General features: G+C 29.0%; 1 protein-coding gene across 1 annotated transcript in view; it reads left to right on the forward strand.

Moving 5' to 3' along the window:
* The window catches only part of LOC145296659 (gamma-aminobutyric acid receptor alpha-like), a 774,217-nt gene that overhangs the window by 702,015 nt on the left and 55,623 nt on the right, over positions 1 to 16,579 (forward strand). Inside the window, exons 7-8 of the mRNA XM_080142597.1 lie at positions 4,325 to 4,545; positions 10,311 to 10,393. Of these exons, the coding sequence (XP_079998723.1) occupies positions 4,325 to 4,545; positions 10,311 to 10,393 (304 nt within the window). The remainder of the gene's footprint in view (positions 1 to 4,324; positions 4,546 to 10,310; positions 10,394 to 16,579) is intronic.

Below are 16,579 nucleotides of genomic sequence, written 5' to 3' on the forward strand. Positions count from 1 at the left end.
ATATTATTTATTTATTGTTTTTAATCTTTATATTATTTATTTATTGTTTTTAATCTTTATATTATTTATTAATTGTTTTTAATCTTTATATTATTTATTTATTGTTTTTAATCTTTATATTATTTATTTATTGTTTTTTAATCTGTATATTATTTTTTTATTGTTTTTAATCTGTATATTATTTGTTTATTGTTTTTAATCTGTATATTATTTATTCCTTTTTTTATCTTTATATTATTTATTTATTGTTTTTATTCTGTATATTATTTATGTATTGTTTTTAATCTTTATATTATTTATTTATTGTTTTTAATCTTTATATTATTTATTTATTGTTTTTAATCTTTATATTATTTATTTATTGTTTTTAATCTGTATATTATTTTTTTTATTGTTTTTCATCTGTATATTATTTGTTTATTGTTTTTAATCTGTATATTATTTATTCCTTTTTTTATCTTTATATTATTTATTTATTGTTTTTATTCTGTATATGTTTATTGTTTTTATTCTTTATATTATTTATTTATTGTTTTTAATCTGTATATAATTTATTTATTGTTTTTAATTTGTATATTATTTATTGTTTTTAATCTGTATATTATTTATTTATTGTTTTTAATCTGTATATTATTTATGTATTGTTTTTAATCTGTATATTATTTATTTATTGTTTTTAATCTTTATATTATTTATGTATTGTTTTTAATCTTTATATTATTTATTTATTGTTTTTAATCTGTATATTATTTATTGTTTTTAATCTTTATATTATTTATTGTTTTTGATCTTTATATTATTTATTTATTGTTTTTAATCTGTATATTATTTATTTATTGTTTTTATTCTGTATATTATTTATTTATTGTTTTTAATCCGTATATTATTTATTGTTTTTAATTTGTATATTATTTATTTATTGTTTTTAATCTGTATATTATTTATTGTTTTTAATCTGTATATTCTTTATTGTTTTTAATTTGTATATTATTTATTGTTTTTAATCTGTATATTATTTATTTATTGTTTTTAATCTGTATATTATTTATTTATTGTTTTTATTCTTTATATTATTTATTTATTGTTTTTAATCTGTATATAATTTATTTATTGTTTTTAATCTGTATATTATTTATTTATTGTTTTTAATCCGTATATTATTTATTGTTTTTAATCTGTATATTATTTATTGTTTTTAATCTGTATATTATTTATTGTTTTTAATTTATATATTATTTATTTATTGTTTTTAATCTTTATATTATTTATTGTTTTTAATATCTATATTATTTATTGTTTTTATCTGTATATTATTCATTTATTGTTTGTAATCTTTATATTATTTATTGTTTTTAATCTTTATATTATTTATTTATTGTTTTTAATCTTAATATTATTTATTTATTGTTTTAATGTTTATATTATTTATTTATTGTTTTTAATCTTTATATTATTTGTTTATTGTTTTTAATCTGTATATTATTTATTTATTGTTTTTATTCTGTATATTATTTATTTATTGTTTTTAATCCGTATATTATTTATTGTTTTTAATTTGTATATTATTTATTTATTGTTTTTAATCTGTATATTATTTATTGTTTTTAATCTGTATATTCTTTATTGTTTTTAATTTGTATATTATTTATTGTTTTTAATCTGTATATTATTTATTTATTGTTTTTAATCTGTATATTATTTATTTATTGTTTTTATTCTTTATATTATTTATTTATTGTTTTTAATCTGTATATTATTTATTTATTGTTTTTAATCTGTATATTATTTATTTATTGTTTTTAATCCGTATATTATTTATTGTTTTTAATCTGTATATTATTTATTGTTTTTAATCTGTATATTATTTATTGTTTTTAATTTATATATTATTTATTTATTGTTTTTAATCTTTATATTATTTATTGTTTTTAATATCTATATTATTTATTGTTTTTATCTGTATATTATTCATTTATTGTTTGTAATCTTTATATTATTTATTGTTTTTAATCTTTATATTATTTATTTATTGTTTTTAATCTTAATATTATTTATTTATTGTTTTAATGTTTATATTATTTATTTATTGTTTTTAATCTTTATATTATTTGTTTATTGTTTTTAATCTGTATATTATTTATTTATTGTTTTTAATCTGTATAGTATTTATTTATTGTTTTTAATCTTTATATTATTTATTTATTGTTTTTAATCTGTATATTATTTATTGTTTTTAATCTGTATATTATTTATTTATTGTTTTTAATCTGTATATTATTTATTTATTGTTTTTAATCTTTATATTATTTATTTATTGTTTTTAATCTTTATATTATTTATTTATTGTTTTTAATCTGTATATTATTTTTTTATTGTTTTTAATCTGTATATTATTTATTTATTGTTTTTAATCTGTATATTATTTATTTATTGTTTTTAATCTTTATATTATTTATGTATTGTTTTTAATCTTTATATTATTTATTTATTGTTTTTAATCTTTATATTATTTATTTATTGTTTTTAATCTGTATATTATTTATTTATTGTTTTTAATCTTTATATTATTTATGTATTGTTTTTAATCTGTATATTATTTATTTATTGTTTTTAATCTTTATATTATTTTTTTATTGTTTTTAATCTGTATAGTATTTATTTATTGTTTTTAATCTTTATATTATTTATGTATTGTTTTTAATCTGTATATTATTTATTTATTGTTTTTAATCTTTATATTATTTTTTTATTGTTTTTAATCTGTATATTATTTATTTATTGTTTTTAATCTGTATATTATTTATTTATTGTTTTTAATCTGTATATTATTTATTTATTGTTTTTAATCTTTATATTATTTATGTATTGTTTTTAATCTTTATATTATTTATTTATTGTTTTTAATCTGTATATTATTTTTTTATTGTTTTTAATCTTTATATTATTTATGTATTGTTTTTAATCTTTATATTATTTATTTATTGTTTTTAATCTTTATATTATTTATTTATTGTTTTTAATCTGTATATTATTTATTTATTGTTTTTAATCTGTATATTATTTATTTATTGTTTTTAATCTGTATATTATTTATGTATTGTTTTTAATCTGTATATAATTTATTTATTGTTTTTATCTGTATATTATTTATTTATTGTTTGTATCTGTATATTATTTGTTTATTGTTTTTAATTTGTATATTATTTATGTATTTTTTTTATCTGTATATTACATTCTAAGGCTCATATCCAGACTCCGGACACAAGTCCTACGATAAATTATTATTATTTGATTTTGTGAGGCCTTTCAAAACTTTATACATTCAAAAGACGAAAAATAAAACATGAACCTGCAGTTTCCTTCATTTCTGTATGAGACAATATGTAACATATATGTGTTAAATTTTGTAACTTGGGCATGAAACCGGCGTCACGGACTCAAATTGCATATATGGGGATCAAAATCGAAAGAAAAGAAATTGAAAAGAAAAGAAAGAAGAAAACGATGGTGGCAGTTGGCAAATTACGTTTAACGAACGCGGGGCATTTGTTCTCTCCTATTACGCCTGTCAAAAGTCGAACTTTGTGAAAATTGTTGTCGATCCGATGAGATTCACAGCATTATTTTTCTGGTGTCGAGTACTGACAAGCAGTCTGCTGTATTGGTTGCGTGAAATGGATAAAATATAGTCTGTAATTCGCAGGGAAAAACAAACAACGGAAATAAATAAATCCGACTCGTTTTTTTTTTTTAACACTAGTCGTTTATTACCGTTTTTCTTTCTCAACACAAACTTTAAGAGTTTCTCTCTGCGACTGTGAGACCACATGTCCATTTCTCCTGATGCGCGTTTTTCTCTCTACTCTACAACACACCGGCCGTGGAAAGCCATTTCTCGTCTTCGATTTTACACGTCCACTTTTTATACCGCACTTTTTCTTCTCCCGACCACGTGGTGTCATTTTTTTTTGTTGGTGTTTCGCGCCAAATCGCGCACAATTCCTAATTTGCATACGTGTTTTTTCGGCTACTACATCAAATATCCTCGCAAGCTTTTTACAGCTGCTGCTGACATTTTCCACACGGTCTGTTATAATATTTTTTTCTTCACCAGAAAAATGTTGAAATTCTCATTTTCATTTCCAACTGTCTCTACATACAAGGTTTCAGGTTCGTTAGAAAGAAAAAGATAACAACGTTACCATTAACTTGTGTCCAACTAACTGTATACAATTAAGCGTTTGAAAAAGGTTTTATTTGTTCTGTATTATCTAAAACAGACATTTTACTGATACAAATATTTGATTTTTTTTTTTTTTTGCAGGTCTATTCAATGGATTGTTACTATCGACAAATCTGGGAAGATAAAAGATTAGCCTCAAATATGAATAGAGAAAACATCTCTTTGAGTATCAAATTTTTGGAGCGGATTTGGCACCCGGACACAGTGTTCTTCAACGGACGAAGGTCCTACCTGCACACAATCACCACTCCAAATAAATTCATCCGACTCAATAGAAATGGGACCATTCTTTACTCACAAAGGTAACACGTTTTGTGATATTTTCATTTATATCAGCTGAGCAATGCATGGTTTTCGCATGTATTACTATTGTTGCGGGCCTTGTTGACATATTCACAAAACCCAATAAAATAACATAGAAGATAAGCCGAAAATAATAATAAAATATTACAATTGATTTTTATTTTCGAGGAAAACGGTGCCGTAAAAAGTCACTCGTAGTGTGTATAATTTTTATTGCTTTATTTATTCATCCGACTGGATGTAATCGTAGCTCCCTGCACTAATGATTCCCGAAAAAATGAAACATTGTGTCCGTAAGTATCAAAATAATTATAGTGATATATATATATATATATATATATATATATATATATATATATATATATATAAGTGAACGTGTCTGTCTGTGTGTCTGTCTGTGTGTCTGTATATATTTCACTACGCAATAACTCTGTCAATTTTAAGTCTACAGACTCAAAATTTGATATACAGGGTACTGAGATTTGGGAAAACATTTGTAATCCATTTTCGGCCATAAATTTGACTTTTAAGGGTCAAAGTTAAACGATTATCCTTTGAGAACTCTACAAGACAATTTTGGGTCTAAACACTTAGAATTTTAGATATAGGTTCCATGGATATGAATCTAACTTAATAACTTGATTTGAGTTCAAAATAATAAATTTTAAGGGGTCATAATAGGGGTCAAATTTAAAAAAATTGACTTCTTCGGCCCCTAGCAAATTACTCAGACAATTTCTGATCTAAACATTTGAAATTTTACATAAAGGGTATTCAGAGATAGGGCAAGCATTTTAATCGGTTTGTGTCGAAAGTTTTTAGTTACCAATATATAAATGTATGTATGCCTGTTTGCATGTCTGCCTTAAACTTTCGACAGAGGTGACGGATTTTACCCAGATCAGTTTCGTTTTGAAGTTCTACCTTTCAGACGAAAAATTGGCTAAATACATTAATATCTTCACCTTCAACTTGGCATTTTTCTACAGGAGGGGTCGCTTTTTGTCGATAATTTTGAAAGTCATCCTCTCCTTTCGATTGTCTAGCCTTAGTTTAAACCTAAATGGTGGTAGTCGTAACAGCATAGAGGTCAGGATTTCTCCCTGTTCTTTTCCTCCTTCGCGGTACGGGTTCGAGCCTGCCTTCCTACTACAACTTTTTTTTTTTTTTGCTTAACATACACATCCAAACACCCGGGCAACGCTGGGCTGAAATGCTGAAAATGCTAAAGTCACTTTGTGTGTGTGTGTGGGGGGGTATTTGTTCTACATAGGTTCCGAAACGGCCGAGCCTATCTTTTGCATATTTCACAGAAACCTAATTTATATGTCTGGCAGAGTTCTAAGATATGTTTTGTATAGAAATTCATCTGATAAGTATCAAAAGTCGAAGAAATCTGATCTTAAAATGGCTTTTATCTCTTATAAGTAAAAAAAAATAATTTTTATAGGAGGAATATTTTACGTTACACTGGCCAAGGTAGATGAAAAAAATTCAGCAAATCATTTCTTCTTTAAATAAACGGATTTTTTATAGTCTGGATATATAGCTTAGTGGTATAGCATTCGACTACAGATCGAATGCTCCATGTTCAAGCCCAAACGTTTTTCATCATGTTAATTTAATTTGTTTCTTATTTAATGAATAATAATATAAAGTTCAATTTACGATAAAAGAGGAGGTACAAGTGTAAATCGCCGCAATTCATATCTTCGTTTGCATATTGTAAAACTAAACATTGATCAGAAGTGGCTTTTCCATGACATGCATCGTCAAGCCCAAATTATCAGCTGACATGATATTGTAAACAAACACAGACGGAATTATTTTTTATTATTATTTCCATGTTTTTTGCAAATTAGTCCACCGAGCAATATATTTCTAGTAATATATAATAATTAATATAGTACTGGTTCTATAATCATGCATACGCAATCTGCATAAATTGAAATATCATGTTTAAACGCTCGGGCAATGCCAGACTCACAGCTAGTAATACGATAACATAGTTAATGTTTATTTCCGATATACATGATGCGTAAAGAGTACCTTGTAGTTTTTATTATTTGCATTACTTTTTTTTTCATCTCATTATATCCACACTGAAACGGGCCTTCTGATAGCAGTTTTCTAATCCTTTCTATATCTGTGCTGGCTCATGAGAAATTGAAAGCGGATGTTTTGTTTGTAACCGCTTTATAAGAAGACTGATGTACAGAGCCAACGTGTCCCCTCTACCCTGTTTAGGTTTACACATCAAAGGCTGTAAATGACGAAGTTCTCTCTGATTCTCTCTCCTCTGATCTCGAGCGCGTGGTTCAGTGGGGGAAGATGTGGCTAGTTACCTTTAATGCATCCAAAACCAAACTCCTATCCTTACATCATCAACGCTCTGATCCCCAGCTGGCATCAATTGTGATGGATGGCTCTCGTCTGGGTGAGGCCCCGTGTTTTGACAAGCTTCTGGGTTTGACCTTTACTCCTGATCTGAAATGGAACACGTACATCAAGTCTGTTGCCAAGGTCGCTGGAAAGATGGTGGGATCCTTCTACCGCTCCAGAAGATATCTCACTACTGATGCAATTCTCTATCTATATAAAAGCCAAGTACGGCCAAGGATGGAATACTGTTGCCATATCTGGGCAGGAGCTGCCAAAAACAGCCTATCCTGCCTTGACAGAGTACAAAATAGACTTCGTGGTTTAGTGGGGGCTGCCCTTTTCTCTACCCTGCAACCCCTCTCCCACAGAAGAGACGTTGCGAGCCTATCCTTGTTTTATCGTTATTTTCATGGCAGGTGCTCGTCTGAATTCCAATCCCTGGTCCCCCCTCGCCAATCTTTCACGAAAAACACCCGTCTAGCTGAATCCACTGTGAAAAATTTCCCCCACTCTATATCTGTGCCTAAATCAAAACGCGGATTTCATGAACAAAGCTTCTTTCTTAGAACTGCACGCCTGTGGAACTCTGTTCCGTCTGCCTCCTTCCCTCCGGACTACAACTTGGATGTCTTCAAGTCTAATGTTAACAAATTCCTAATGAACCGCCCCCTTAAGTAAACACTTCATCAAATCTCCTCACTAACGTAATGTACTTGCAATAACCCTTATCCCTGAGTGGCTTCCGGGCCTTGATAAGTGGTGATATCTGTGTAAAAAAAAAAAAAAAGGTTAATAACAAAGCTCTCTATTCTAGCTGCGTTGTCTTCACCAAGGTTGAGTAACTGCATCTACGCCTCAGGATAACAGAAGAAGGCTAACAGGTAGCCCAAAGGTCACCTGGAACTGTGCTAGATGAGAGCCTTCATCTATATGAAGTACTATATACACATTGCTTACCTGTATACATACAGCGCTTAGTATGTTCAAATAGTTACCCATTTGGTACTAGCCAAGATTAAGGTGGCTTAACTTCGGCGATCTTTCAAGAACCGTTGTGGCAATGTGATCATGCCTTTTATTTGTATTGTTGTTATTTAACGTGGGTATTAAACGGAATGAAAGTTAACAGAAGATAACAATGTAATTGTTCACCGTATAAGTAATTTCGATGACTGTTCTGCTTCTTGTCTAATAATGGAAATTAAGAAAAAGCTTACATGAATAGAGCGGTTTATCTGACGATTTCGTGACACCGTCAAACCGAAAGTGAAGCCAGTTGTTTCCGCTGACGATCTCAGTTGAAAAACCTATCACCCGTCTTAACCGATAAGTGCCCGGAAGAAACAAACAACAACTTGGAAATTAAATATTTTGAAAAGAAAACAAATACAACAAATAAAGAGACTGGTTATACGTCAGTCCGACTACTTAGTGTGCATAACGACGAGAGGAATATTTTTGTATAATAAACGAAAGAGTTCATTATTATCTGGGTTCGACATAACATATCTACCTAGACATTTTCACTTTTCTGTATTTTCCTTTTTATATGCTTTATATGTTTTTTCTATTTCTTTGTAGTTCGTTATGGTAATGAACCTTTCCCTTTTTATTTCAGCCGTTCTTATCAAATTTGGACTCTAGATTTTGTTAGACTTCAACCCCGCTTTTTTTGTCACTGTTCTACGATTTTATGCTTATTTCTTTCAATTATTATCGTTATTTTTATGATTATTATTATTGGTATTATTAGTAGTTGTAGTTCCTCACAAGAGGAGTCCATACAAGTCACTATTAGAAATTATTCACTGATAATTGTGTTTAATCAAGTGTTTCTTAAAGTCTGAAGGACAAGTCTATTACGCAATCATGATAGTGAGTTATGTTTAGACTTTACGATACTTCACTGTTCCGTTTCCTAGAATGTGTGGTAATATTTGTAAACTTCAAACAAAATTGTGAAATAAAGGGCAACCTGATATGATATTTCATCTTACGAGTAAAATCAAATATCGAAAATAACATAGTATTCAAAGCTCAAATAACGCGGCTAATGATGTAATAATACAGCTAAAGGTCCAATCAATTGAAAATCCGGAAAAAAAACATGAAACCACAAGAAATATAAGATAACACAGTTTAATGGTAAAACAGCGAGAGTAAAAAAATATTTCTCAATACTTTAGTGACGTAATGTTTGAGAGGTAAAGAAAGAATTTTTGTTAAACATTTGAATATCTATGTATCTCATAAACTGAAGGACGGAAGTTAACGGAAATAGGTTATAACATTTTGAAAATACAACAAGCGATCATCGATTGACACCTTTTTTTTTACAAGATTCGCATCCGCATGCATACGATGTTCGTCCATCGTTTACAAAGATGACCGTGATTATTCGATTGTTCTGTGGGTTCGAAGATGACTTGTTAGACGATTCGAATTCTGAAGTATTTCCCATATGTTGGATAATGGTGGGATAATTCTGTATCAGAGATGTTGATTGCTCTGTGTTTTTTAATGTCATGTTTTCTCTTGCGTTTTTCATTTCGTGCAGATTCAACAATTGTAGCCCCTTTGTGAATTGCGGCACGCCAGGAACATCCGTCTTGGGTTAGTTTTCCCATGAGTTAGAATAAAAACAGAACTGTGTAAGGGAGAGTTTGAGATTGTCCTTGAACCGTTTCTGTTGTCCTCCTGGGGAACAATTTTCTTTGGACAATTGGCCGTAAAGGAGTTGATTCGGGGGCCTTGAATCAGGCAAGCAGCATATATGACATGCCCAATGCCCCTGGCATTGTTGTAACATGGTGTCTACTGACGGAAGGTTTCACCTTAGTGCCTTGTATCTTGTATTGCCACTTGATTTTTAACATACACGAATAATATGGAACAGCAAGAAGAAAAAAGTAATCATAGAAGTTAGCGTTCCCAATTATACTGTCTTAAAAAGAAATGGGAGGAAAAAATGTAACAAAATACCAAGTTCTTATGTGCAATATGAAAAGACACCGGAACTTTAAGAAAATCTTCATCATTCCAGTAATTATATGAGATACCGGACTAGCAAGAAAAATTTTCAAAACTACAAGGTAAATGCATCCGTGAACCAAGTACAAGAGAGATACACGCAATTGCACTTAAACGGACGATTAGAATATTAAAAAGATCTCTCGGCTGAAATGTATAAAATAGCTTGTGAATGGTTGGTACACGGTAGCATGCCGCGTCCTCAGCTAGAACCAAATGATACGAATTAAAAAGAACTTTTATGCACGAATGTAGCCATGAATGTCCGAATCTTCTTTCTTTCCATTTTCGTGCCCTCGTTCTCAATAAAAAAAAACAATATTTAAGATTGTTTTCAACGTTTTTGTTGCAGACTCACAGTCCGTGCAAGTTGCAAAATGCATTTGGAAAACTTCCCCATGGATACGCAGCAGTGTCCTTTGGAAATCGGAAGCTGTAAGATTCAATTTTGTTTTTTCATCTCACTAAACAATGATTGTATTATAGACGCAATTTACTCGTTTTGGTTAGTATGCAGAATAAGGGCCGGGGTATCGTCGGAATTTTTCGTGCAGCTCACGTAAAATGTCGGAAAGTGCCGAACAAAAGTTCCATGAGTTTTGTTCGCATAAAGTTCACCTTTTTTTTCAATGAAAAAAATATTTCTGCTATTACGAAGAAAATTCAATGAAAAATTAAACGAAAATAAAATGAAAACGATATATTTTGTTACGAAAGAAATACAAGTGATAATTATTATATAATTTTAATTATCGTTAAAAAAACAAAATTCAAACAAAAAAACTCATTGTAAGGTAAGTTTAATAACAAAATTATTACAACTCCAACAACTCCTAGCAAATAAAAAAGAATTCGATTTTTACATGATTTTTTTAATGCTATTTTTGTTTAAATCAAGAAAATATTTATATATTATATTAAACTAATAATAGCAAATATGTATTTTCTTAAACTAGTCAAGCGTTTCGGCAACTCTCGGCGGTTTACATAAACTGTCCGGCTAATTCCGACGATAGTTCGATCCTTTTCTACATAAGTAATCACCATTTTACTTAACAAACAGCTTCAAGATTTTTAAATAGGTCTATTACATGTGTTAGCTAATAGTAGGGTTAAAAGTGTTAATTAGCTATCATCGATATATCTATCTATCTAGTGATAAGTGGACAACACCCGTGACCTTGCTAGGCTAAGAGTAGAAATATTGTTTTGGTAAACTAAGTGAAGCTCAAAGTATATTATGTAAATAGTTAAGTGATTATGTAAATAATAAATAGTTAAGTATATTATGTAAATAGTTAAGTGATTATGTAAATAATTAATAGTTAAGTATATTGTGTAAATAGTCAAGCGATTATGTAAATAATTAACAGTTAAGTCATTATGTAAATAATAAATAGTAAAGTATATTATGTAAATAGTTAAGTGATTATGTAAATAATTAATAGTTAAATATATTATGTAAATAGTTAAGTGATTATGTAAATAATTAATAGTTAAGTGATTATGTAAATAATTAATAGTTTAGTATATTATGTAAATAGTGAAGTGATTATGTAAATAATTAATAGTTAAGTATATTATGTAAATAGTTAAGTGATTATGTAAATAATTAATTGTTAAGTGATTATGTAAATAATTAATAGTAAAGTATATTATGTAAATAGTTAAGTGATTATGTAAATAATTAATAGTTAAGTATATTATGTAAATAGTTAAGTGATTATGGAAATAATTAATAGTTAAGTGATTATGTAAATAATTAATAGTAAAGTATATTATGTAAATAGTTAAGTGATTATGTAAATAATTAATAGTTAAGTATATTATGTAAATAGTTAAGTGATTATGTAAATAATTAATAGTTAAGTGATTATGTAAATAATTAATAGTAAAGTATATTATGTAAATAGTTAAGGGATTATGTAAATAATTAATATTTAAGTATATTATGTAAATAGTTAAGTGAGTATGTAAATAATTAATAGTTAAGTGATTATGTAAATAATTAATAGTAAAGTATATTATTTAAATAGTTAAGTGATTATGTAAATAATAAATAGTTAAGTATATTATGTAAATAGTTAAGTGTTTATATATTTAGCTGTAGTCATCTATGAACATAAGAATTTAGAAATCCAAAATAATAATTGAGAAGTGGAACTATTCGCTCCACATTTTAATAGGTGGCCGGAGATCACGTTAAGGAGACGTTAAATCTTTTAGCTCGAGCAACAAACTGATTTTTTTTGGATAGAAGCAACCACCCTTTAAAAGAATTATTTAGTAAGGTTAAAATGAAAACATTTGAAGATCAAGTAATCCTGTAATTTTTTATTATTATTATTACATGAAAATTTTATTTAATTTTTTCTGACACTATCGGTAAAATTCATCCTAATCATAGAAGACTTTTAATATGCGTGTTTATCTCACTTTGGTGATTATGTCAAGTTTGAAAGCAATTGATCTTTAAAAAAAAAGGTCGAACATCTCATCTTCGTTAAAGTTGTGTTAAATCCTTGTTTGTAGATATTATATCTTAGATTTTCACTTCAAAATCCCAAACACATCCATCAAAATACGACGAGATTACATCATTTAACCTAAATATCATATATTGCATACTAACGGGGGGAACAGTCGTAAAATACGCTTAAATTTGATATTTTAATTCGTCCAGATTTCGTATATATTATTATAGAATCGTGAGTTAAAAAAAGGTATTTGGGTACCACTAGATAGAATTGAAACCGAAAGTAAAATCGTACCATTCAAAGCTGGTGACATTATCATTGTACCCACATGATCAGCATATGAACTGATTAAAAATAAACTGAATGTACAAAGTGTATAACGACTTTTCCAATTTTGACCCAATTTTGACCGCTTAACAACTATTTTTACCAGCTAAAGATCCACAAAACAATGGTCCATAAAAATCCGATCAGTTAAGCCCCCTAGTGCCGTTCTTCGACTTTTAGTTTCAGGAGAGATAGAATTTGAAAATATGGAGACAGACAAACAGACATAGAGAGTTTTATAAATTAGATTTTGCAAAACGTGTCCAAATGACTGATATAGAACGATAAAGGAGGTGTAAACTCTGATATAACAACGACAAACTTAGCGCCGATCCAACACAACTCTATTCTTACAGAAAGAATACTTTTAGTGTGAAATGTTACCAACGGCAAGATAAGTTACGCTTCTGTGGTTCTGCAAGTGGACGTTTGAGTAGCAAGTCTAGTTTGCAGTGCATCGTGATCAGACTTGTAAACCATGAACATGCATAAGTGGAAAAAATTTAATAAACCTACTGTGTTAAAGTTTTGCAAAGTAGCTAACAGCTAGATCGGTTACTGTGTAGGGAATAAATCTTGAAGGTGAATTAATGACTAAGGTTACATTTAATGGTACCACAAAGAAATTAATAGTGTTCCTGTTAAAAAAAAAACTCTGAAAATCCTTTCTGGATAGATAAGATTTAAAAATCAATTTGTATGAATTATCTATAAATATGTTTTGTTAAAAGGTGGAAACTCTAATGAAAGAGAAGGGAAATCGCAAGATTATAAATAAAAGAAAGTTTCTCGATTTTTTTCAACAGGTCTTGGAAAATCTACAAAAATGTTATCAAGACATAAATTTAAAGGTGAATATGAATACGCAAACAGTATTCAAGAAAAACAAAAAATGCCCCCTTCGCCTCGTTGGAGAAAAATAATGAGAAGCGTGAAAGGCTTGAAAACACCGGCATCTTGAATCGAAAGTTGAATCGAGTTAATGGACAACTCTAACTGTTTTGGTCAAGAAGAACTCAAAGGAAATTCACTGTAATCATGTTGGCACACGCGAAAAACTATGCGGACTTACACAATAGCAGAAACAGGCAGACACACTCCTAAGGAATTCTATGAAAACTTCTCGGAGTAATAGCGGTGTAATGCGAGGTCATGGTAGACATTTTCAAAGTAGATTAGCCCCAACAAAATTAAATCGCTCGGCCAGTAACAGCTCGTTTACATTAAAATCTAATTCAAATCACAGTACAGTTAAAGCAGTGGGAAAAAATATAACAGAATTAATAAAGAACAGATTCTCAAATATGAGACCTTATATATATATATATATATATATATATATATATATATATATTAAGGAACAAACCGAGTTATGTATTCACCAACGATTTGTCTTTATTTTCATCCAGAGGAAGTCTCGAAATAAAGGCGAATCTTCCTTGTAGTTTGTTCTTTTTTATTTCCCTCTCTCTCTCTCTCTCTCTCTCTATATATATATATATATATATATATATATATATATATAGAGAGAGAGAGAGAGAGAGAGAGAGAGACAGACAGACAGACAGACAGACAGACACAGACAGAGAGACATTGATGAACACATAACTCGGTTTGTTCCTTTTTATTTCTATATTTTGTCGGAATACTATTTCCATCATCATCATCATCATCATCATCATCATCATCATCATCATCATCATCATCATCAGATTACATCGAGATCTCCTTAAAAACGAGAATTCTCCGGAATATACTACAAAATTACAAAGGAATAGTTTTAAAGCAATTGTATTAGTACTCATAATTGACCAAGTTAATCTCCTTACTTGAATCCAATTACGAATATTTGAAAGACTTTAAGGGCAACGTTCATAAATGGAATTCACCAAATTAATTGAAAGAATCATGCCAGAAACACTGGGGTAAAGTAACGGTGAATGGGCCTGAAAAACTTGTAACAACCATAGAAAGCGACTGGAAGCAGTACAACAACACAGAATCTACGGAACATGATACTAAATTGATGTGTCAAATGCTTTTGCATAGGGGCATCTGCTACCAGTCTTTCACTGGCTGCGAAGTCTATTTTTAGGCTACGAAGTCTATTTTAAATAAAACAGACTTCGTAGCCTCGTAGGGGGTGCCCTTTTCTTTTCTCTGCAACCTCCTTCTCACAGAAGAGACGCTGCGAGCCTGCCTTTTCTTTATCGTTTTTTTTATGGCAAATGCTCGTCTAAGCTCCGATCTATGGTCCCCCTCGCCAAACTTTTACGAGAAACACCCGTCTAGCTGAAAACACTATTAATAATTTCCCCAACTCTTTATCTGTGCCTAAACCTAAACCCAGATTCTATGAACAAAGCTTCTTTCTTAGAACTGCACACCTGTGAAACTGTCCTCCATTTTGCCTGCTACCCAGCTGACTACAACATGGTCGTCTTCAAGTCCAATGTAAACAAGTTCTTGATGAGCCGTCCTCTTAAGTAATCCAATTTACCAAATTTACACTTCTAACGATCACTATGATATTGTCCCATTGACTACTGTACACTCTTTAACCCTTATCCTCGGGTGATCTCTGGGCCTTGATAAATCGTGACTCCTATGTAAAAAAAAGGTTAGTTGATTATAGATTCTTTATGCTATACATCGTTTCACCTGGTGCATAGCAAGATTGATTGATAGTTTTACTTTTATTGAAGTTTTCATGCTTGATTCATTCAATTATTGTCGACTACGAAACAATTTTAAGATAATTTTATTTTAGATGTGCAAATCTACAAGAATAAGCATTACGAGATAACAATTTGTGCATCTATAAAAGTCAGAATATGTGTGACGGCAATTCCGAACCTATATACTCAAGGAATTCTTTAACTACAGACTTGAATTTTGGTAGAACACTTTTAAATGGGTTTCATCCGGACAAAAGAGCTGTTAAGGGGTCGGAATTTAAAATTTGGTACGTGCGGTTATCGGATTTTTATCTGTTTTCTAACTGTTTCACGACTGTGCATGCGTTAATAGTTTATATTACAGATTCCTTCTGTTAAGAAAAAGTAGGATTTAAAACACTTTTTAAAGAACGTGTAAAACTGACCTATTGGTTATCGTACTTTACTCACTGTCCTTAGATTTTGGTTTTGATCTCAGTTCGAATATTTTTTACTCATAAAGAAGTATCTGTTTGCAAAAAAGCATATTACACACATGCACATGTCTCAGCTTCTGCATGAATTCAAATATAATATTCATGCCTATTTTATGACCCTGAAACGACGGGTGGCCTGCTAGTTATAAATAAAATAAAAACAAAATTAATTTGAATAATTAATACTAATATTAATACTAATGAATAAAAATATTTTAAATTATTGTATCCGGTATTACCAATGACCTGCGACCTTAAAACTTGTTAAAAGGAAAATATTGAGAAGATGAAGATTAAGAGAAATTAAGAATGCAAAATGGAACAAAAAAACATCAAAGCGTGGAAAGTGGGGAAAATCTTCTTTTTTTACACGACAGTCACCACTTATCAAAGCTCAAAAGCCACTAGAAGATAAATTTTAATGAGTTTTAGAACAACACAATGATGATAATTAGTAGGGAGAAATGGATTGAGTGTTATCATTTAAGATAATTGCTTATTAACAACTCGCTTAGATTCTATTTTAAGGTTACTATGCTATAGTTAACTTGGAAGTAGCTACGCGGTAGTGTGTCCTACAGGTGGGCAATTCTTAAAATAAAATTTTACTCATGTAATTTTCGTGTAAACTCCGGCATAGGTAGAGAGTAGGGCCAATTTTAA

This window comes from Euprymna scolopes, chromosome 17, assembly GCF_053919585.1.
Source record: "Euprymna scolopes isolate OS-2025 chromosome 17, ASM5391958v1, whole genome shotgun sequence".
Taxonomy (NCBI): domain Eukaryota; kingdom Metazoa; phylum Mollusca; class Cephalopoda; order Sepiida; family Sepiolidae; genus Euprymna; species Euprymna scolopes.